This window comes from Narcine bancroftii, chromosome 1 (assembly GCF_036971445.1).
Source record: "Narcine bancroftii isolate sNarBan1 chromosome 1, sNarBan1.hap1, whole genome shotgun sequence".
NCBI classification, from domain to species: domain Eukaryota; kingdom Metazoa; phylum Chordata; class Chondrichthyes; order Torpediniformes; family Narcinidae; genus Narcine; species Narcine bancroftii.
The window spans coordinates 131,653,631-131,678,994 of record NC_091469.1 but is presented as its reverse complement, the minus strand read 5'-3'; the positions used below and the strand labels follow the sequence as shown (position 1 = coordinate 131,678,994).

The following is a 25,364-nucleotide window of genomic DNA, read 5'->3' as shown; positions in this document are numbered from 1 at the left end:
AATTTAATCATATAGAATAGACCAGAGCTTCCAAACTTTTTAAACTCACAGAACCCTTTCGGGGAGGACTTGGAAATCGTGGAACCCCAATCATCAATTACAGTTTAAAAAATGTGGTATGTACACAGGGTTGGCATCATGGGATTGGGGAGGGGGGGGGGGATTTGCATCCCATGCCTCCCCAAATGAGCTATTGTGCTTCTTCCCCCCACCACCACCCCACCCCCCCCCCCCCCCACCCCTCCACTAGCATCTGGAGCTCTGGGATATATTACTGCTTGAAAAGACATCAGTCCGAGACCAAAGGACCCCCCCTGCCCCAAAACCCAGTTGCCACTTGCTGTTCTTCTCCGAGTTCAACAAATGACCCCAAGGAGACTGTCTGACCTGTGGACTTCCTCCACCAATTCTTTGTCTGCCCAAGATTCCAGCATTAGCAGGCTTTTGTGGTTCTCAATAACTTCTTTGTTGTCCTTTCAGATCTAAGGCAGGTCAAGACAGCATCCAGTCAACTCTTAGTCAAACCAAAACTCATGGACATAGAGCTCTTGTTGCCACCTTTCCTCACCTGTCATTTGCTTTTTTTCCCCCCAAATCAAGCATCCAGCTCCTAGGAGAACCCTCTCTCCTTAACCATGTGCAGCTGGACTCCAGAGCAGGTGTGGGACTACCTACCAATACTGGTGGTTGCTCCAGTATGGGTAGCCCCATTGCGATCCTGTGCCGAGGTGGCAAAGCATTGCACCATCACTTGTTTTAACAGGAAGCAAGGCACCAGATCCAAGTTGTTGCAATTGCATGAGTCACACCAATGAATGGGTTATCCTTTCAGTGGCTCCCTTATCTTGAAGAAGCAGGTTAGTTCCAGTAGCATGACTTGCACCATCAGTCAATGAGAAACATTGAGAAACATGAGCACACCACAAGTGGGGGGAATAAAAACAGCTCAAGAACTCCTGTTGTGCTGATCACATATGGGGAATGAGTGCTGTGGATTAGACAGGAAGGAGCTTCCAGATCTTGACCCTCTTCCAGTGAACTGGGAACTCACGGAGAAAACCAGGCGCTCACAGTAAATCCAGTTGGTTCAAGGAGGGGATACTGTACATGCTACAAAGGTATGTTGTGTGTGTGTGTGTGTGTGTGTGTGTGTGTGTGTGTGTGTGTGTGTGTGTGTGTGTGTGTGTGTGTGTGTGTTGAACCGCAGTAACACGAGTTGCACTGGCAGGGAAACAGCAGGTGAACAATACCCAGTTGCAACATGAGATGTGGGGACCTATGCTAAAGCATGCCTCCACAAATCACGGGAGCTTTTAACCTTACAAAAAGACTAATCATCTCATTGTTGGATAGGCATAATCCATAAAATAAATCAATTAAAAAAAATAACCAGTGTGGGATAACAAATAATCTTTAATCGCTGTCTAATTTCCAAACAAAAAGTCAGCCTGACACAGCAGAGATTAATTACTTTCTACTCTGGCAGAGGCTAATTGAACCTTGAAAGAGCAAGGAGTGTGGTCTGGACTGGTTTCTTCACTTGGCACTCGGGGAGATGCATTTCCTGTATTCACAGGCAGTCATGCAATGTCAAGAATGTATCACAAGAAGGCATTCAAAAAGCACCCATGCCACCTCTCCCCCCTTCCAACCCCACCGCTGGACCCTTTGACGGACAGGCCAAGCCTGGGCGCCAATTGGAGCAAATGAGCGGCTGAGGTGAGGATCAGCGGAGGGCTGCGTGTGTCTCCCCCTCTCTCCCCCCAACCCACCCCACTCCCTGCTGCCGCCATCTTGTCTCCCCACAGAAACAAATAGAATTAAAGACAGAGGTAAAAAGTAATTTAAAGAAAAACAGACAGATCGCTGTCATTTCTTCCTTGGAATCCCTAGGCCTTTCCACTGAACCCCAGGGTTCCATGGAACCTAGTTTGGGAAATCCTGGAATATAGTGAGCACTTAACTAATAAATAGTAAAATACGGAATATATTGTCCAAGATAATGACATCACATATTTTTTAAATAGCTTTATCATTGGAAATTATAGTGGCAAAAAATGGCTATTCATTGTTGTCCACATGGCAGAAAAATAATCTATAATTTTTACCCTTCCTTTGGCATCAAAGGAGGGAATCATTACCCATCCAGAGCTCAGTTAGAGGTGAGGCATTGCCCATCATTAACAGATGCAGATTTAATTTTAATTCAGAGACAAGTCCGCCCATGAGTCATGTGACCAATTAACCTAGTACATCCTTGGAATGTGGAAGGAAACAGTGAGGAAAGGCCCACAGATCCAGATAGATCATAAACCCCAACAAACAGCACCAGATCCAACCCTGAGTCACTAAGACTGGAACAGTGTTGTGTTGATTTCTACACTAAGTGTGTTGCCCCTTATCGAGGATTTGTTGTCTCATTGGTAGAAAGGGTTTCCCTAGATGTCACGCTGCTCTAAAGACAAGGATGTGATGGACAATTTGAATTATCTGCAGCAAAATTGGGGCTTTCACTTTTAACCAACATTTAAAAGATCTTCAGATTGCTCCCCAATACATACCTGATACAATCAAACCTCTTTTTATCACATCATACAGTGTTCTTACATCTTGATAGTAGCATCTTAGCAAGTCTTCACCATCTTTGAGTAGCACACTTCTCCTAGCCCGTTCACCACTCTGAAATAATTAAAATCACATACATAATTACAGAACACTACATACAACAACAATGTCCCAATAAAACTATAGTTGAAAACAGCACATTTGACCTTTACCTTCAGCTTAATTTATTCATCACATTCATGTCAGAGAATAACTACGATTATTACCCTCCCCCATCCCCATGCTTTCTCCACAGCCACCATTTATTTTATTTTCAAGTAGAGTTAGTCTAAGGTATTCAAATATTGAGGCATAGCTCAGTCAAATGACATACTCTTGCATTAAATGTCACAGAAAGATATCAATCATCCCATCATCCATGTTGCCTGCTAGCAGAGCATCCCTATTAATCCCATTTCTGTTTTTCAAATACAAGTTTATTATTATCTAACCATGCACATGCAACCAGATGAAACAGCATTTCTCCAGACCATAGTGCACTCATATTACACAGCACATTTATTTTTATTTTCTTGTCGCCTTCCAACCTATCCAGTCTCATGTCAACTTCCATTTTTGATTCATTTACTACTGATTTGTACTACAGGGTCATTTACAGTAGCCAATTGATCTACCAACAAAATCTTTGCAGTGCAGGAACAAATAAGAGTACCCACAAGGTCACCTGGAGTTGTGGAAACTCAAGAGGTACCACCAAAGGATAGGACCGACCCAAATCCTTGGAACTATGAAAAAGCAGCACAAACTATTTTGCTACCTCTAAGACAGAGAAAATCTTATCCTAATAAAGTGGACTCAGCTGAACAAGAAGAGGTTCAGAAGCAAGAAATGGAAATACTGTGTATGCAAGCTTCTTGTGCCATGGATCCTAGTTTACATGATATTTAAATATAGGGTACATATAATCAATTTGCACTATTAAAGGAATTAACTGAATAAATCTGTGTGCATAATATTCGCAAAACATATAAAAAAATGGGAGCATTTAACTAAAATTTTCTGTCTGGTCATATTTTAACTCAAACATAGATCACTACGAGACATTAATAGTGTTATCAAATAATAGGGGAAATAGTAAATGGACGCATGACACCAGAAATGAGAATACTCCTCCTCCCCCACTGAGAAGGAGAAACCTGGGAAATTACCAACAGAAATGTGATAAAACAGCATTCCAGCGATGGCTCAACCACTGAAGGAGCCACACAGGCTGCAAGATGTTAATGTATGGTCGAAATACACACAGGCTGCGGGTTGCTGAATCCTGGCTCATGGGAACCAGGTATTGGAAATAAGATTCGAGAGGGTACGGAGGGCAAAAATGGCTCCTGAAGGGCCTTTGGTGCTGGCACCTTCCTGATCATAGTGGAGGTTTGGATCTGGAGTGGGGGTTGCCGATGGCTTGAATAGGAATTTGTGCGGCTGCAGAAGTGCTGGAAGCTTTTGCTTCTCCCTTATTGTTAGTTACGCCAGGCAATGCTAAGGACAACTCTGCCTACAGCAGGCAAAAGTTGAAATAAAACTGTATATCATACAAAAATTTTTGTATTATTACATAACAATAAAAGGCATCTTGAACATTAACACCATCACTCTTACTCCAAGCCAATGAAGTTGATATGGGACTAAAAATATGGTAGTGGCTTGCTTCCTTTTTTTGGTGCTGAAAAACCATCAAAGTTTTGGATAAAACAAGCAGAGAAATTATTGCTTGTTGATAAAGATCTCCTGTTTATCACAATGGTACAAGCAAAATTATAGCCTTGCATACCCTAACCTCAGTTCATTCAAAAATGCATGGTGTTGTTGAACGATTCACAGCGAAAAATTCCTACATTAAATTAGCACCTTTTAAGATATGTTAGACGGAGTTCAACAAGGCTAGTTTATACAAATAAATTGGATACCAGGAATACTAATAATCACAGCTCACATCAAAATCAGTCCACATCTGACTGATCCCCATTCAGATATCCTAATCATCCCTCCCATCAACATCTTTCTTCCTTTAGAATAAATTGTTTAAATTTCAAAGTCTCTGCCAGATCAAATACATGGGTATTTTTAAACATTTTTTATTTCTCATACTGTGAACCATATCAACCAAATAATGTACAAACGTTTCTCATTAAATATACACAGTGACATTTTCCCCCCTTCCCACCCCCCTCCAAAACCAATAAATATTCAACATGTACAATACAATAAAACCATAAAACAACGTCTTCACACAAGGGAAAAACAAACAAGAAAAATGTGTCATCTACTTTTACACACTAAATCAAATCGTTTTGTCTTCTTAATATCTTAGCGGATGGAGGTCCGAGGCAACCTCTCTCTGTTATGTTCCATGTATGGTTCCCAAATTTGTTCAAACAATGTAACTTTATTTTTTAAATTATATGCTTTTTTTTTCCAATGGAATACACTTATTCATTTCCATGTACCATTGCTGTATTCTCAGGTTCTCTTCCATTTTCCAAACTGACATTGTACATTTTTTGCTACTGCTAAGGCTATCATTTTTTTTTTAATTTTTAATTTTTCACACTATAAACCATACTGACCAAAATACATAGACATTTTTCTCTTGAATATATAGTGTCATTTTCTTCCCTTTTTCCCCCTCCCTTCCCTCCCTCCCTCCCCCCTTCCCATTTATTCAAAGTTCAATCTATAAGATACATTAAACCCATTAAATAATGTCGTCACTTAATAAAAATAAACAAGAAATTTTACTGAGTCAGTTCTTTTCGTTGTCTTCTCCTTCTGTCATTTTAGGTGTTGGAAGTCCATGGTAGGATTTCCCTATTGTATTTCATGTATGGCTCCCATATTTGTTTGAATATTGTGATGTTATTTCTTAAATTATATGTTATTTTTTCTAAATGAATACATTTATTTATTTCTATGTACCATTGTTGTATTCTCAAGTTGTCTTCTAATTTCCAGGTTGACATAATACATTTTTTTGCTACAGCTAGGGCTATAATAAATCTTTATTGTGCTCCATCCAAATCAAGTCCAAATTCTTTATTTCTTATATTACTTAGAAGGAAGATCTCTGGGTTTTTTGGTATATTGCTTTTTGTGATTTTATTTAATATCTGGTTTAGATCTTCCCAAAATTTTTCCACTTTCTCACATGTCCAAATTGCATGTATTTTTGTTCCCATTTCCTTTTTACAGCGAAAACATCTGACTGATACTGTTGGGTCCCATTTATTTAACTTTTGGGGTGTGATGTATAGCCTGTGTAACCAATTATATTGTATCATGCGTAACCTCGTGTTTATTGTATTTCTCATAGTTCCGGAGCATAGCCTTTCCCATGTTTCATTCTTTATCTTGATGTTTAGATCTTGTTCCCATTTTTGTTTAGGTTTACAGTTTGTTTCCTCGTTCTCCTTTTCTTGCTGTTTGACGTACATGTTTGTTATAAATCTTTTAATTATCATTGTGTCTATAATCACATATTCAAAATTGCTTCCTTCTGGTATCCTCAGACTGTCCCAATTCGTCCTTCAAGTAGGTTTTCAGTTGGTGGTATGCAAACCTTGTATCGTGAGTTATATTATATTTGTCCTTCATTTGTTCAAAAGATAATAAATTATTTCCCGAAAAACAATTTTCTATTCTTTTGATCCCTTTTCTCTCCCATTCTCTGAAGGAAAGGTTATTTATTGTGAATGGGATTAGATGAATTTGTGTCAATATTAATTTTGGTAGTTGATAATTTATTTTATTCCTTTCTACGTGAATCTTCTTCCAAATGTTGAGCAGATGGTGCAATACTGGTGAATTCCTACGATGCACCAATTTTTCATCCCACTTATATAGTATATGTTCAGGTATCTTCTCCCCTATTTTATCTAGCTCTAATCTGGTCCAATCTGGTTTTTCCCTTGTTTGATAAAAATCTGATACGTATTTTAATTGTGCTGCTCTATAATAATTCTTAAAGTTTGGTAGCTGTAAGCCTCCTTGTTTGTACCATTCTGTTAATTTATCTAGTGCTATCCTCGGTTTCCCCCCCTTTCCATAAGAATTTCTTTATTATTTTCTTTAGCTCCTTGAAGAATTTCTCTGTTAGGTGAATTGGTAATGATTGAAATAGGTATTGTATCCTTAGGAAGATGTTCATTTTAATACAGTTTATCCTTCCTATCAGTGTTAGTGATAAGTCTTTCCAGTGCTCTAAGTCGTCTTGTAATTTTTTCATTAATGGCTGATAATTTAGTTTATATAGATGGCCGAGATCATTATTTAGTTGTATACCTAGGCATCGAGTTGCTTGTGTTTGCCATCTAAATGGTGATTCTTTCTTAAACTTTGTAAAATCCGCATTATTCATTGGCATTGCTTCACTTTTATTTGCGTTGATCTTGTACCCCGATACTTCTCCATATTCCTTCAATTTCTTATGTAATTTTTTATTGATATTTCTGGTTCTGTTAAGTATATTATAACGTCATCTGCAAATAGACTGATTTTATATTCCTTCTCTTTTATTTTTATCCCTCGTATTTTATTTTCTGTTCTTATCAGTTCTGCTAGTGGTTCTATAGCTAACACAAACAGTGAGGGAGACAGTGGACATCCCTGCCTTGTTGATCCGCTTAATTTAAATTGGTTTGATATATATCCATTTACTGTCACTTTCGTCAATGGTCCCTTATAAATGCTTTAATCCAATTAATATATTTCTCTGATAGGTTGAATTTTTGTAGTACTTTGAATAAATAATTCCATTCTATTCTGTCAAAGGCTTTGTCTGCATCTAAAGCAACTGCTACTGTTGGACTTTTGTTTCCTTGTACTGCATGGATTAAGTTAATGAATTTACAGATATTGTCCGTTGTTCGTCTTTTTTTAATAAATCCAGTTTGGTCTAGTTTTACTATTTTTGGTACTCAGTGGGCCAATCTGTTTCCTAATAGTTTAGCTATTATCTTATAATCTGTGTTAAGTAGAGATAATTGGTCTATACGATGCTGGTGTAAGTGGATCTTTCCCCGTCTTTGGTATTACTGTAATTATTGCAGTTTTGCGTGAATCTGGTATGTTTTGTGTTTTTTCAATCTGGTTCATTACTTCCAGGAGAGGAGGAATTAATAAGTCTTTAAATATTTTAGAGAATTTTATTGGGAGTCCATCCTCTCCCGGTGTTTTATTGTTCAGTAGTATTTTTAATATCCCCTGTATTTCTTCTATTTCAACTGTATTTCTTCTATTTTAAATGGTTTTATGACTGCTAAGGCTATCATAATGAATCTTTTTTGTGCTTTATCCAATTTGAGACTTAATTTTTTACTTCTTATGTTACTTAAAAGAAAGATCTCTGGATTTTTTGGTAAGTTGTTTTATGTGATTTTATTTAATATCTGATTTAGTTCTTCCCAAAATGTATTCACTTTTGTACCTGCCCAAATTGCATGTATTGCTGGTCCCATTTCATTTTAACAGCAAAAACACCTATCTGATAATGTTGGATCCCATTCTTTTAATTTATGAGGAGTGATATTTCCTATGTAACCAATTATACTGTATCATGCGTAACCTTGTGTTTATTGTATTCTTCATAGTTCCAGAATATAAATTTTCCCATGTTTCATTCTTTATCTTTATATTTAAGTCCTGTCCTTTTCCCACTTTTGTTTGGGTTTATAGCTTATTTCATCATTTTCCTTACCTTGCAGCTTAATGTACATATTTGTTATAAATCTTTTAATTATCATTGTATCTGTAATCACATATTCAAAGCAGCTTCCTTCAGCTAATCTCAATCTGTTTCCCAATTTATCCTTTAAATAAGCTTTCAGTTGATGGTATGCAAACATTGTACCGTGAGTTATTCCATATTTGTCCTTCAACTGTTCAAATGTTGATAAATTATTTCCCAAAAAGCAATTTTCTATTCTCTTGATTCCTTTTCTCTCCCATTCTCTAAAGAAAAGGTTATCTATTATAAAAGGGATTGGTGGATTTTGCGTCAATAGCATTTTTGGTATTTGGTAATTCATTTTTTTTCTTTCTAAGTGCATCTTCTTCCATATATTAAGTAAATGATGCAATACTGATGAGCTGTTATATTGCACCAGCTTCTCATCCCACTTATAAAATATATGTTTTGGTACCTTCTCCCCTATTTTATCTAGTTCTATATTAGTCCAGTCTGGTTTTTTTCTCATGTGGTAAAAATCTGATAAATTCCTTAATTGTGCAGTTCTATAATAATTGTTCAAGTCTGGTAACTGCAAACCACCTTGGTTTTTCCTCTCTGTCAATTTATCTAGTGCTACCCTCGGTTTCCCCCCTTTCCACAAGAATTTCCTTATTATTCTCTTTAGTTCAACAAAGAATTTCTCTGTTAAGGGAATGGTAATGTTTGAAATAAGTATTGTATCCTTGGGAACACATTCATTTTAATGCAGTTCACCCTCCCTATTAACGTTAGCGGTAATTCTTTCCAGTGTTCTAAGTCTTCCTGTAATTTCTTTATTAATGGCTGATAATTTAGTTTGTAGAAGTGACTTAAGTTATTGCCTAACCTGATACCTAGGTATCAGGTTGCTTGTGTTTGCCATTTAAATGGTGATTATTTTTTAAGTTCTGCATAATTCGCATTACTTCACTTTTATTTGACCTTATACCCCGATATTTCTCCATATTCCTTCAATTTCTTATGTAGTTCTGGTTCTGTTAGGTATACTATGATGTAATCTGGAAATAAACTGATTTTATACTCCTTCTCCTTTATTTTTATCCCTTTTATTTTATTTTCCATTCTTATCAGGTCTGCCAATGGTTCTATTGCTAAGGCGAACAATGAGGGGGATAATGGACATCCCTGCCTAGTTGATCTACTTAATTTGAATTGGTTCGATACATATCCATTTACTACTACCTTTGCCAATGGTCCATTATATAATGCTTTAATCCAGTTAATATATTTTTCTGGCAGATTGAACTTCTGTAATACTTAAAATAAGTTGTTCCACTCTACTCTGTCAAAGGCTTTTTCTGTGTCTAAGGCAACTGCTACCATTGGTTTTTTACTTCCTTGACCTGCATGAATTAAATTAATAAGTTTATAGACATTGTCCACTGTTCGTCTTTTCTGGACAAATCCAGTTTGATCTTATTTTACTATTTTTGGTACACAGTCGGCCAATCTGTTTGCTAATAATTTCGCTATTATCTTATAATCTGAGTTATTGGTCTATATGATACTGGATTTAATGGACCCTTCCCTATCTTTGGTATTACTGTAATTATTGCTGTCTTAAATGAGTCTGGTAAGTTTTGTGTTTCTTCTACCTGATTCATTACTTCCAGGAGAGGAAGAATTAATAACTCTTTAAATGTTTTATTTTATTGATCGGCAGCTTTTTTAATATATCCTGTACTTCCTCTACTTCAAATGTTTTATCGGTTTGTTTTGTTCCTCTTCTTACAATTTTGTAATGTTTAATTTTAGCTAAAAACTCTTCTATTTTATCATCTTTCCCCTCATTCTCGGTTTGGCATAATTGTTCATAAAAATTCCTTAAAGTTTTCATTAATCTCTGTTGGGTTATATGTGATTTGTTTGTCTTTTATCCTTGATGCCAATACAGTTCTTTTAGCTTGTTCTGTTTTAAGTTGCCAGGCCAATATTTTATGTTTTTCTCCCAATTCGTAATACTTTTGCTTTGTTTTAATTATGTTCTTCTCCACCTTGTAATGTTTTGTATTTAATTTTTTGTCCGCCAATTCTCTCTTTTACTTTATATAGTCCCTTTTCACTAGTTCCTTTTCTGTACTTACTATCTCCTTTTCCAGTTGCTCTATTTCCCGATTGTAGTCCTTTTTCATCTTAGTTACATAACTTATTATCTGCCCTCTATTGAAAGTTTTCATTGCATCCCATAGTATAAATTTATCTTTAACTGATTCTGTGTTAATTTCAAAATATGTTTTAATTTGGCGTTCAATAAACTGTCTAAATTCCTGCCTTTTAAGTAGCATGGGGTTTAACCTTCAACTATATGTTCTTGGTGGGATGTCCTCCAGTTCTATTGCTAATAGCAGGGGTGAATGATCTGAAAATAGTCTAGCTTTATACTCAGTTTTCCTGACTCTCCCTTGAATATGAGCCGACAACAAAAACATATCAATCCTTAAGTATGTTTTATGCTTACTCAAGTAATATGAATATTCCTTCTCTTTTGGGTGATTGCGCAAATTGGGATTGTACTCGCTGGAGTTTAGAAGATTGAGAGGGGATCTCATAGAGACATAAAATTCTGGCAGGACTGGACAGAATGGATGCAGACGGGATGTTTCCAATGATGGGAAAATCCCGAACCCGGGGCCATGGTTTGAGGATAATAGGCAAACCATTTAGGACCGAGATGAGGTGGAATTTCTTTACCCAGAGGCTGGTGAATCTGTGGAATTCATTGCCACGGAGGGCAGTAGAGGCAGGTTCATTAAATATATTTAAGAGGGAATTAGATATATTTCTTCAGTATAAGGGTATTAAAGGTTACGGAGAGAAAGCGGGGACAGGGTACTGAACTTTAAGATCAGCCATGATCTCGTTGAATGGCGGAGCAGGCTCAAAGGGACGAATGACCTACTCCTGCTCCTATCTTCTATGTTTCTATATATCCATAAGTTTCATTTCTTGCATTAATTTAACCATAAATTTGGCTACTTTATTCTTTTTGCTTGTCTTTTGTCCAGTTTTATCCAACATTGGATCCAAATTAAGGTTAAAATCCCCTCCTATCAATATATTTCCTTGTCTGTCTGCAATCTTCTAAAAAATATCTTGCATAAACCTTTGATCCTCCTCGTTAGGTGCATATATATTGAGCAAATTCCAAAATTCTGAGAAAATCTGACACTTTATTATTACATATCTCCCTGCTAGATCTGTTATTTCCTCCTCTATCTTGATTGGTACATTTTTGTTAACTAATATGGCTATACCTCTAGCTTTTGAGTTACATGATGCTGCCATTATGTGCCCTACCCAGTCTCTCTTCAATTTGTTATGTTCCGCTTCGGTTAGATGTGTTTTCTGCACAAATGCTATATCTATTTTTTTTCAGTAAATTTAGTAGCCTCTTTTAATTTGGTTATGTATTCCATTAATGTTTATAGTCATATTGTTCAATGTGGCCATCTTATATCTGTTTACACCTCCTCGCCAACTCCATCCCCTTTTTTCCCATTTTTGTTTCCCTTTTTAAACTCAATGTATGACAACACATTTAAAACATGAAATACTCCAACAATCCCCACACCCAATAATACCTTAACCCCAAATGAACACCCCCCTCTCTGAGTTGCCTCTCATCCCTTGCCGGGCAACCACAACTCCCCTTTCCCTTTGGTTTGCGATCTTGCACGCAAGCGTCAACTGATTTTGCAGTGACGGTTATTCTCCCCCCACCAGAAAACACTTTTTTTAGACATATAACAAAGCTCTCTCTTTTCCCCCCTTTCTTCCTTCCTTCCCTTTTCTTTTCCATCTTTAGTTTTTTACATATACATTATTTTTACATATTTATATATACTTCATCGCCGGTCTTCATTCTTGTTACATCTCTTCATCTGACCTGTAAACGTTCTGCGAATTCTTGCATCTCTCCGGATCCAAGAACAGTCTGTTTTGCTCCCAAGGTATAAATATTTTAAGTACAGCTGGATGTCTTAACATGAATTTATAACCTTTTATCCATAAAATCATTTTCACCTTATTAAATTCCTTTCTCTTCTTTAAGAGTTAAAAACTTATATCCAGGTAAAAGAATATTTTTTGTCCCTTATATTCCAACGGCTTATTATCTTCTCTAACTTTATTCCTTGCCCGCTCCAGTATATTTTCTCATGTCGTATATCTAAGATAGATCTCTGTTTTTGATGTGACAGTGGTTTTGGTGCATGTGCTCTGGTTGCCCTTTTTATTTCTGCAAATCTGTCATTCCCAAAACCTTTGGGATCCATCTTTTTATAAATTCCTTCATGTCTGAGCCTTCTTCACCCTCCTTCAGGCTCACTATTTTCATGTTGTTTTGCCTACTATAATTTTCCAACATATCAATTTTCTGAGATGACAACTCTTGTGTCTCTTTAATTTTTTTGTCACTTTCTTCCAATTTTTCTCTTAAATCATTTACTTCCAATTCTACAGTAGTTTCCCATTCCTCCACATTTTCTACCCTTTTCCCTATTTCTGTCATGACCAGTTCTAAACTTTGCATTTTATCTTCTGCTCTTTTCATTTTTCTTTTAATTGCACTAAATTCTAATGACAACCATCCTTCTAATGATCTCATTTGTTCTTAAAAAAGGCTTTATCTATATTTTGTCCATCTGTTTTACCTTCTATTTCCCTGTGAAGATCTTGGTCTTCTTCATCCTCTTCTTCTGTATCTATACCTGTGTTTGTGTCTTTTTCTCTTTGTATCTGTGTCTCTTCTGCTTTTTCTGATTAATTATTTCTATGTCTTTGTCGAGCCTCCTGTTGCTGGGCATTTTGCTGTTGATCATCTTGTCGTCAGTCACCCTGCCTCTTCTCAGTTCTCCCTCTTCCAGATCCTCGCCATTATTTTGTTCCTCCAGCTGAATGCTCTGATGCTGGGCGTCCCTCAGCTGGTCGCGTTGTAGTTGCCTGCACCTCAGCTAAGCACGCCTCCTGTTGGTGTTCACTTTATCCTTTGATTGCGGACTGCACACTTTTGTTTGGCTCCAAGAGCCATTTTTCCAGTCCACCAATTGGGAAGTCGCAAATTCACAGGGCACTCACCAACCTCGGAGATCGGCTGCTCTTCACCACAGTAGCTCCCTGCTCCTGCGTGCAGGTAAGGCCTTCTTCTTTCTTCTCCAGTGATATTCCTTCTTTTTTTTCATTGTTCTTACTTTCTCTTTTTTGGGTGCCATCTTCTGGTTCTTCTCCGTAACTTTATCTTCTATTTCTTGAGTTTTATATTTATTGAGCTCTGTCTTTTCCAAACTTTTTTTTCTTTTTTCTGGAGAGGGCTAGCCACTACTCCATCACGTGACTCCTCGATCAAATGCACTGGTTAAACCAGGTGATCACAGCTGAAAGCTTTGTTCTAATTGCAGTTGTACAGCTGTAGCAGAATCTTTGTACTCCTGTACTCAAATCTTCTTGCTATGAATACCAACATAGCATTTGCCTTCCTCACCACCTGCTGCACCTACATGCCCACTTTCAAAGACTGATGGACACACAAGTCTCTCTGCATCTCCCCTTTTCCTAAACAGATATCATTTATATAATTGTCCTCTTTCCTGTTCTTTCCTCCAAAGTGGATAACCTCGTATTTATCCACATTATATTGCATCTGCCACATCTTGGCCCACTCGCCTAACTTGTCGAAATCACTCTGTACCCTCCTAGCGTACTCAACACAGCCAACCCCGCTACCCAACTATGTGTCATCTGCAAATTTTGAGATATTGCTATCTATTCCCACATCTAAGTTGTTGATATATATTGTAAACAACTGTGGCCCCAGCATGGAGCCCTGCGGTACCCCACTAGTCACTGGCTGCCAATCCAAAAAGAACCCATTTATACCTACTCTTTGCTTCCTGTCCATCAACCAATTTTCTATCTACCTTAATACCTTAACTTTGTTACCTAGTCTTCTGTGCAGAACCTTATCAAATGCCCTACTAAAGTCCAGATATACCGCATCCACTGAATCCCCCCTATCCACTCTACCAGTTACATCTTCAAAAAAAATCCATTAGGTTCATCAGACATGATTTTCCCATCACAAAACCAAGCTGACTCTGTCCAATGATACCACTACTCTCCAAATATACTGCAATTGCATCTTTAATAACTGATTCTGGTACCTTCCTTACGACCGATGTCAGGCTAACTGGTTTGTAGTTTCCCAGTTTCTCTCTCCCTCCCTTCTTAAAGAGTGGTGGTACGTTGGCCACCCTCCAATCCTCAGGAACTAATCCAGTATCTAAGGAGGATTGGAAAATTATCACTAATGCATCCACTATTTCCTAGGCTACTTCCTTCCTCTTGGATGCAAACCATCCGCCCCTGGGCATTTATCCGCCTTTGATCCCTGCAATTTAACTAATACAACCTCTCGACTTACAATTATTTCCTTTATTCCCTCCCTCATATTAGGTCCCCTATCCTCAACAATTTCCTGAAGATCAGTTGGTGAAGTCAGAACTAAAGTAGTCATTCAGACAGACTGCCATACCTTTGTTCCCCATGATTAACTCACTCGTTTCTGTCTGCAACAGACCCACATTTGTCTTAACCAACCTCTTTCTCTTAATGTATCTATAAAAAATTTTACAATTATTTTTTATGTTCCCTTCCAGCTTCCTTTCATAATCTCTTTTACCTTTCCTAATTAATCCTTTTGTCCTCTACTGCAGAACTCTGAATTTCTCCCAATCATGAAGGATTCAGTACCAGATTTGTTAACTATTTGAACTTGATTGTCAGAACAAAATCAATCTGTAGAGAAGTTGAAAAACTAATGGTAAAGACATGCATGTTTTTTTCTGTACATAATATCCCATTACCGAATGTCTGAAATTCATCCAAAATTCTAAAATTCAAAGTTATTTCCTTTTCAGTTAACATTTATATTCAAATGAAAATGAATTGCAAATTGAATTGTACACTATGTAATTAGCCCATTAAGGATTAGTTAGATTGACATCCCAGCAAAATCTTTCAGTTAGGTAACTTGAAACTTTCTGCAATAGAATTGAACAAGGTCAAAATATTTAGCATAAAAATAGTTGGACAGGGAGGAGTCACATAATGGAGTAGTAGTCGGTCGGGAAAACCAGCCCTCTCCAGAAAAATAGGAAAAAAGTTAGGAAAAAGCAAAGCATAACAAAAATAAAATATAAGAAATAGAAGATAAAGATACAGAGAAGAGAAAGAAGATAACTTCCAAGGAGGAGAAAGTAAAAACAACTGAAAAAAAAAGTAAAAAATCGGCGGAGAAGAATTAAGAAGGCCTTACCTGCAAGAAGGAACAGGGCGCTGAGGTGGCGAGGAGGGCCGAATCCTCGAGGTCAGTGCCTGCCCTGCAGAGTCACGACTCACCATCCAGTGGACTACAAAAATGGCCCTCAGAGCTAAACAAAAGTGCGCAGTGCAAAATCAAAGGAGAAAGAGGACACCGGTGGGAGGGGGCTCAGCAGAGGAGTGGGCTGCCACAGAGCGAACAGCTGAGGGACGCCCGACACCAGGGTGCTCAGCTGGAGGACAAGGAAGGCAGCAGAAGAGGGAGCGATGAAACAGACGTGGGAGATAGACAGAGGGATGACTGACAATAAGATCAACGTCAGGAAGCACAACAGACGAGCAGCCCAGGAGGGGAGGACCAGCAAGAAGAGGCCTGACAAAGAAATACAAGCAGCTCATCAGGAAAAACAGAAGAGACACAGTCACAAAGAAGAGAAGAAGACACAAACACAGGTACAAACACAGAAGACGACCAAGATCTTCACAGAGAAATAGAAAGTAAAACTGATGGACAAAGAGAAATAAAAGGTAAAACAGATGAACAGAATATAGATAATATTTTTTTTGAAGAACAAATGAGATCACCAGAAGAATTGTTATCATTAGAATTTAATGCAATTAAAAGGAAAATGAAATGAACAGAAGATAAAATGCAAAAGTTAGAACTGGTAATGACAGAAATAGGGAAAAGAGTAGAGAATGTGCAAGAGCGGGAAACGGCTGTAGAAATGTAAGTGAATGACTTAAGAGAAAAGTTGGAAGAAAGTGACAAAAATTAAAGAGACACAAGAGTTGTTATCTCAGAAAATTGATATGTTGAAAACTGCAGCAGGCAAAACAACATAAAAATAGTGGGCCTGCAGGAGGGTGAAGAAGGCACAGACATGAAGAAATTTATAAAAGGATGGATCCCGAAGGTCCTGGGAATGACAGAAAGGCAGGAAGAAATGGAAATAGAAAGGGCACATTTTGGTTCATAGTGTGAAAAAAAAAAAAATATATATATATACACAAAAAAAAGAAAGGGGACACAGAGCATTAGCTCCAAAACCACAGGCACATCAAAAACCAAGATCCATCTTAGTAAAATGTTTGAGATACATGACAAGAGAAAATATACTGGAAAGGGCAAGGAATAAAATTAGAGAAGATAATAAACCATTGGAATACAAGGGTCAAAAAATATTTTTTTACCCAGACAAAAGTTTTGAACTCTTAAAGAGGAGGAAGGAATTTAATACAGCGAAATCGATTTTATGGTGAAAAAAATTTTACAAATTCATGTTAAGACATTCAGGATGCATGAAATTTTTATACCCAGGGAGCAAAACAGACTGTTCTCGGATCCAGAGAAAGCGCAAGAATTCACAGAACGTTTGCAGGACAGGAGAAGAGATGAAGAGATGTAACAAGAATGAAGAACGGCGATAAAGTATATATAAAGATGTAAAAACAAAGTATATGTAAAGAACTAAAGAGGGAAAAGAGAAGGGAAGGAAGGGAGTAAGGGGGGGAAGGGAGAGTTTTGTTATATGTGTTTAAAAAAAGTGTTTTCTGGAGAGGGCTGGGTAGAGGGGGAATAACAGTCACTGCGAAATCAGTTGACGCTGTGAACAAGATCTCAATCCAAATGAAAAGGGGAGTTGTGGTTGCCTGGCAAGGGATATGGGGCAACTCAGAGAGGGGGGGGGGAACATTTGGGGTTAAGGTATTAGTGGATGTGGGAACTGTAGGGGTATTTTAGGTCTTAAATGTGTTGTCGTACATTAAGTGTAATAAGAGAGAAAATGGGAAAAAAGGGGATGGAGGTGGCGAAGAGATGGAAAAGAGGTGCATGCAAGATATAAGATGGCCATGTTGAACTATATGACTATAAACATTAATGGGAATGCATAACCAAATTAAGAGGAAAGGATTACTAAATTTATTGAAGAAGGAAAAAATAGATATTGCATTTGTGCAGGAAATGCATCTAACTGAAGCGGAACATAAGAAACTAAAGAGAGACTAGGTAGGACATGTAATGGCAGCATCCTATAATTCAAAAGCTAGAGATATAGCCATACTAGTTAATAAAAATGTACCAATCAAAATAGAGGAGGAAATAATAAATCCGGCAGGAAGGTATGTAATGATAAAGTGTCAGATATACTCAGAATTTTGGAATTTACTTAATATAACGAAGAGGATCAAAAGTTGATGCAGGATATTTTTTTGAAGATTGCAGACACACAAGGAAATATATTGATAGGAGGAGATTTTAACCTTAATTTGGACCCAATGTTGGATCAAAATGGACAAAAAGTAAAAAGAATAAATTAGTATAGTTAAATCAATGCAGGAAATGAAACTTATGGATAAATGGAGGAGCCAACACCCAAGAGAGAAGGAATTTTCATATTATTCGAGTACAGTCACTGCAAAACTTACTCAAGGATTGATATGTTTTTGTTGTCAGCCCATATTCAAGGGAGAGTTAGGAAAACTGAGTATAAAGCTAGACTACTATCAGATCATTCACCCCTATTATTAGCAATTGAACTGGAGGACATCCCACCAAGAACATATAGATGGAGGTTAAACTCCATGCTACTTAAAAAACAGGAATTTAGGAAGTTTATTGAACACCAAATTAAAACATATTTTGAAATAAACACAGAATCAGTGAAAGACAAATTTATATTATGGGACGCAATGAAAGCCTTCATTAAAGGGCAGATAATAAGTTATGTGACTAAGATGAAAAAGAATTACAATCGGGAAATAGAGCAGTTGGAAAGGGAGATAGTAAGTACAGAAAAGGAATTAGTAAAAGGGATGATATAACGAAAAGGAGAGAATTGGTGGACAAAAAAAATGAAACATTACAAACATACAAGGTGGAAAAGAACATAATGAAAACAAAGCAAAAGTATTATGAACTGGGAGAAAAAACACATAAAATATTAGCCTGGCAATTTAAAACAGGACAAGCTAAAAGTACGATACTGGCATCAAGGAAAAAGGACAAACAAATTACATATAATCCAACAGAGATTAATGAAAATTTTAAGGAATTTTATGAACAATTGTATCAAACTGAGAACGAGGGGAAAGATGATAAAATAAAGGAATTTTTAGCTAAAATTGAACTGACGAAATTGCAAGAAGAGGAACAAAACAAACCAATAAAACCATTTGAAATAGAGGAACTACAGGATATATTAAAAAAGCTGCCGAACAATAAAGCAACAGGAGAGGATGGATTTCCAATAGAATTTTATAAAACATTTAAAGAGTTATTAATTCCTCTCCTGGAAATAATGAACCAGATAGAAGAAACACAAAACTTGCCAGATTCATGTAAGACAGCAATAATTACAGTCATACCAAAGACGGGGAAGGATCCATTAACACCAGCAACATGTAGACCAATATCTCTACTTAACTCAGACTATAAGATAATAGTGAAATAATTAGCAAACAGATTGGCCAATTATGTACCAAAAATAGTAAAACAAAATCAAACTGGATTTATTAAGAAAAGATGAACAGCGGACAATGTCTGTAAATTTACTAATCTAATCCACGCAGTTCAAGGAAATAAGAAACCAACAGTAGCTGTTGCTTTAGACACAGAAAAAGCCTTTGACAGAGTAAAGTGGAACTACTTATTTAAAGTATTACAGAAGTTCAATCCACCAGAAAAATATATAAATTGGAATAAAGCATTGTATAATGGACCCTTGGCGAAGGTAGCAGTAAATGGATATGTATCGAACCAATTTAAATTAAGTAGGTCAACTAGACAGGGATGTCCACTAACCCCCTCATTGTTTGCCTTAGCAATAGAACCTTTGGCAGAACTGATAAGAATAGAAAATAAAAGGGATTAAAAATAAAGGAGGAGTATAAAATCATCTTATTTGCAGATGACATCATAGTATATCTACAGAACCAAAGGTATCAGTAAAAGAATTACACAAGAAATTGAAGGAATATGGAGAAATATCGGGGTACTAGATCAATGTAAATAAAAGTGAAGTGATGCCAATGAGTAACGCAGAATATACAGAATTTAAAAAAGAATCACCATTTAAATGGCAAACACAAGCAATCCGATACCTCGGTATCAGGTTAGATAATAACTTAAGCCACTTGTACAAACTAAATTATCAGCCACAAAAAGAAATTGCAGGAAGACTTAGAACATTGGAAAGAATTACCGCTAACGTTGATAGGGAGGGTAACTGCATTAAAATGAACGTGTTGCCAAGGATACAATATTTATTTCAAACGTTACCAATTCTTTAAATCTTTAATGAAATAAAGAGGATAATAAGGAAATTCTTGTGGAAAGGGAGTAGCGTTAGATACATTAGCAGAGAGGTAGAATCAAGGTGGTTTGCAGTTCCCAAATTTTTGAAATTATTATAGAGCCGCACAATTAAGGTATTTATCAGATTTTTACCAGATAAGGGAAAAACCAGACTGGACTAAGATAGAACTAGATAAAATAGGGGAGAAGGTACCGAAACATATTCTTTATAAGTGGGATGAAAAGCTGGTGCAATATAAAAACTCACCAGTATTGCATCATTTATTTAATACAAGGAAGAAGATCCACTTAGAAAGGAAAAAAAGCGAATGATCAAATACCGAAATTATTATTGACGCAAAATCCGCTAATCCCTTTTACAATAGACAACCTTTCCTTTAGAGAATGGGAGAGAAAAGGAAAGAAAAGAATAGAAAATTGCTTTTTGGGAAAAATTTATTAACATTTGAACAGTTGAAGTACAAATATGGAATAACTCATGGTACAATGTTTGCATATCATCAATTGAAAGCTTAAAGGATAAATTGGGAAACAGCTTGAGATAACCTGAAGGAAGCAGCTTTGAATACGTGATTACAGACACAATGATAATCAGAAGATTTATAACCAACATGTACATTAAGCTGCAAGATAAAGAAAATGAAATAAACTATAAATCCAGAAGTGGGAAAAGGATCTAAACATAAAGATAAAGAATGAAACATGGGAAGAGTTATGTTCTGGAACTATGAAGAATACAATAAACACAAGGTTACGCATGATACAGTATAATTAGTTACCCAGGGTACATATTACTCCTCAAAAATTAAAAAAAACTGGGATTTAACATTATCGGATAGATGTTTTCGCAGTAAGAAGGAAATGGGAACAATGTTACTTGCAACTTGGGCATGTACGAAAGTTAATACGTTTTGGGAAGAACTAAATCAGATACTAAATAAAATTACAAAAAATAACATACCAAAAAAAACAGATATTTCTTTTAAGTAACATAAGAAGTAGAGAATTAGACCTCAAATTGGATAAAGTCCAAAAAAATTCATTATGATAGCCTTAGCGATAGCAAAAAAATGTATAATGTCAACTTGGAAAATGGAAGAGAGCCTGAGAATACAGCAATAGTACATGGAAATGAATAAATGTATTCCATTGGAAAAAATAACATATAATTTAAAATATAAAGTCACAATGTTTGAACAAATTTAGGAACCCTACATGGAACATAACAGAGAGAGTTTGCCTACGACCTCCATCCCCTAAAATGAGAATGAAAATGATAAGAAGACAAAACGACTAGATTCAGTGTGTAATAAATAGCTGATGCATTTTTCTTGTTTATTTTCCTTTGTGTGAAGATATTGTTTTATAGTTTTATTGTATTGTATTGTATATGTTGAATATGTATGGGTTTTAGAGGGGGGTGGGTAGAGGCAAAGGAGGGAAAGGGGGAAAGAAAGGGAGAAAAGACTACTGTGTAAATTTAATGAGAAACATTTGTAAATATTTTGGTTGATATGGTTCATAGTGTGAAAAATAAAAAAATATTTTAAAAAATAAATTAAAAAAATAGTTGAACAGCAATTTTTAATAAACTCAAGAGATTTAGAAGTCTTGAAAGGAAATTGTTTTGCTGATCAGAGGTATAATCTGTAATCTGATAGAGGATTAAAATTTAAATTAGCAAAGCTGTATTATGAACAACTAAACCAATGAAATAACCAGGTAAATTAACTTAGCCATGCAGAAGTCCAACTGTTTTTTTAAAGCAAATATTTTGATTTTGTTCAATTCTGTTGCAGCAAGTTTCAAGTTACTTAACTGTGAAAGATCTTGCTGGGATGTCAATCTAACTAATCCTTAATTGGCTACCTGCATAGTGCACCAATTGACCTAAATGCCATACATTGCTGCAAAACCAAATCTGGCGGAGTAGTAGACAGCAAAGCTTCGCTCCCAGAGGAACTCCATGCCTTCTATGCCCAATTTGACGACACTAACAACAAAGAAGCACCTCTCTGCACCCCCACATCCCCTGATGATCCCATCCTGTCTGTATCAGAGGGTGATGTGTGTGCTGCCTTTCGGACAGTGAATCCGAGGAAAGCATCTGGCCTAGATGGATTACCTGCCAAGTATTAAAAATCTGTGTTAACCAACTTATCAATGTATTCATAGATGTCTTCAATATCTCACTCTAGCAGGCCATTGTTCCCACCGGTTTCAAACAGGCGTCAATCATACCGGTGCCAAAAGTGTAGTAAGCTGCTTTAATCATTATCGACCAATGCCACTTACATAACAGTGATGAAGTGTTTTGAAAGACTACTGCTGAAGCATATCAGCTCTTCTCTGAGCAGTGACATGGATATGTTCCAGTTTGCCCATCATAGCAACAGGTCTACAGTGGATGCCATCTCACTGGCTCTAAACAAAGTCCTGGAACACCTGGATAAAAGTGCATTCAGCAGGATTCCCTTTATTAACAACAGTTTGGCATTTAACGTCATCACTCCTCAAAACTGATCAGCAAACTCCAAGACCTGGAACTCAACACCCCACTGTGTATTTGGATCATGGATTTTCTCAGCGTCAGATCACCAGTAGAGAATTGATAAGAACATCTCCTCCACAATCTCCATCAGTACCAGAGAACCACAGGGCTTTGTTCTTAATCCCCTGCTCTACTCACTTTACAAGTTTACACCTACGACTTTATGGCTTGGAATGACAATAACATAATTTAAAAATTTGCCCACGATACCACGGTAGTGGGTTGTATAAAGAAAGGTGATGAATCAGCATACTGGAGGGAGATTGAAAACTTGGCTGAATAGTGCACCAACAACCACCTTGCACTCAATATCACTAAAACCAAGGAGCTGATTGTTGGAGGTGAAGGCCAGACTTATACAATTCAGTGATTATTGGGTAATCAGAAATGGAGAGGGTGAGCAAATTTAAGTTCTTGGGAGTCGTTATCTTGGAGGATCCTTTCTGGGCCCAATGCACCAATGGCATTGTTAAGAAAGCAAGACAGCACCTCAAATTCCTCAGGAGTTTGAAGAAATTTGGTAGAACACCTGAAACCCTGTCACATTTATACAGATGTTTGGTGGAAAGTGTGCTAACTGGATACATCACTGTCTGGCATGAGGACACCATAAAGCTTTTAACCTTTCCCTGTAACTCAGTTCCTTAAGTCCAGGCAACATCTAGTAAATCCTCTCCATACTCTTTCTATCTTATTGATATTTTTTCCTGCAGTTATGTGACCAAAACTGCAGACAATACTCCAAATTTGGCCTCACCAATGTCTTATACAACTTTCCAAGTTGTAACATTCCAACTTCTATACTCAATACTTTGATTTATGAAGGCCAATATGCCAAAAGCTCTCTTTACAACCATATTCATCTGTGATGGCACTTTCAGGGAATTGTGTATCTGTATTTCCAAATCCCTCTGTTCTACCGCACTGCTCAGTGCCTTCTCATATACCATCTATGTCCTTTCTTGGTTTGTCCTTTTAAAATGCAACACCTCACGTGTGTCTGCAATAAATTCCATCTGCCATTTTTCAGCCCATTTTTCCAGCTGGTCCAGATCCCTCTCCAAGCTTTTAAAACCTCCAATGTCCACAACACTCCAATCTTCGAGTCATCTGCAAACTTGCTGATCCAATTTACCACATTATCATCCAGCTCATTGATATAGATGACAAACAACAATGGTCCCAGCACCAATCCCTGAGGCACACCACTAGTCACAGGCCTCCAGTCTGAATAGCAATCATCCACCACTACTCTCTGGCTTCTTCTTTCCAGCCATTGTCGAGTTCAGTTCATTACTTCACCATGACTACCTAGTGTCTGAACCTTCCTGACTAACCTCCCAAGTGGGACCTTGACAAAGGCCCTACAAAAGACCATGTAGACAATATTCACAGCATTTCCTTTGTCAACTTTCCTGGTAACCTCCTCAAAAAACTCTATAATATTGGTTAAACATGATCTACCATACACAAAGCCACGTTGACAATCTGTAATCAATTTCTGGCTACCCAAATAATTGTATATCCAATCTCTTTGAACACCTTGCAATAATTGACCTACTATTGACATAAAGCTCACCAGCCTATAATTTCCAGGATTATTTTTGGACCTTTATAATCAACAGAACAAAGTGAAATACCCTCCAATATTTTGATACCACACTTGTGGCTAAGGACATTTTAAATTTTTCTGCCTGAGACCCTGCAATTTCTGCACTAGCCTCCCTCAATGTCCAAGGGAATATCTTGTCAGGCCCTGGGGATTTATCCACTCTCATTTGCTTTAAGATAGCAAGCACCTCCTCCTCTTTAATCTGTATAGATTCCATGACCTCACTGCTTATTTTTCTTACTTCCCATGACTCTGTCTCCTTTTTCTGAGTGAATACTGATGAAAAAAACATTAATGATCTCCCCCATCTCTTTTGGTTTCATACAAACTGACCACTCTGAACTTCAAGACCAATTTTGTCTTAGGATTTGCCTTGACATTGTCTGACACAGCAACCTCGTGTCTTCTTTGAGCCGTCCTGATTACTTTCTTGAGGTTTTTCTTGCATTTTTTAAACACCTCAAATACTTCATTTGCTCCACGTTGCCTATACCTGCTATACACTTCTCTCTCTCTCTCTTCTGAACCAGATCCACAATATTCCTCGAAAACAAAGGTTTCTATGCCTGCTAACCCTGCCTTCAGGAACATAAGCTCTGTACTCTCTAAATTTCACCTTTTAAGGTCCTCCACTTCCCTCACACATCCTCGCCCAAAAACAATTTATCCAAATCCACGCATTCTAGATCCTTTCTCATTTCCTAAAATTTAGCCTTTCTCCAATTTAGAATCGCAACCTGAGGCCCAGATCTATCCTTCTCCATAATTAACTTGAAACTAATGGCCTTATGATCACTGGACCCAAAATGTTCCCCTATACATGCTTCTGCGTCCTATCCTGTCTCGTTCCCTAAAAGGAGATCCAGCATTGTATTCTCTCTAGTTGGTACCTCTATATATCAATTCAGAAAACTTTCCTGAAAACATTGACCAACTCCAAGCCATCCAGCCTTTTACAAAATGGGAGTCCCAGTCAATATGTGGAAAATTAAAACCCCCTCCTATCACAACCTTATGTTTCCTGTAAATGTCTGCTATCTCTCTACAAATTTGCTCCTCCAATTCTCGTTGACTATTGGTGGTCTATAATGTAACCCCTTAAGGTTGGCCATACCTTTCCCGTTCCTCATCTACACTCATATAGCCTCCACCCTTAGAAGCGTGGGAAATCATGGAGTGAGAGGGAGATGAAGACTTTAATTTTTATGATATGGGG

At 37.1% G+C, this 25,364-nt stretch overlaps 1 protein-coding gene across 16 annotated transcripts in view; it reads right to left on the bottom strand.

The window, feature by feature from the left end:
* Positions 1-25,364, bottom strand: part of acsl1a (acyl-CoA synthetase long chain family member 1a) — a 241,795-nt gene that overhangs the window by 100,060 nt on the left and 116,371 nt on the right. For all 16 annotated transcript variants that reach the window (XM_069939945.1, XM_069939833.1, XM_069939872.1 and 13 more), the window contains one exon: positions 2,562-2,679. In XM_069939945.1, the coding sequence (XP_069796046.1) occupies positions 2,562-2,679 (118 nt within the window). The remainder of the gene's footprint in view (positions 1-2,561; positions 2,680-25,364) is intronic.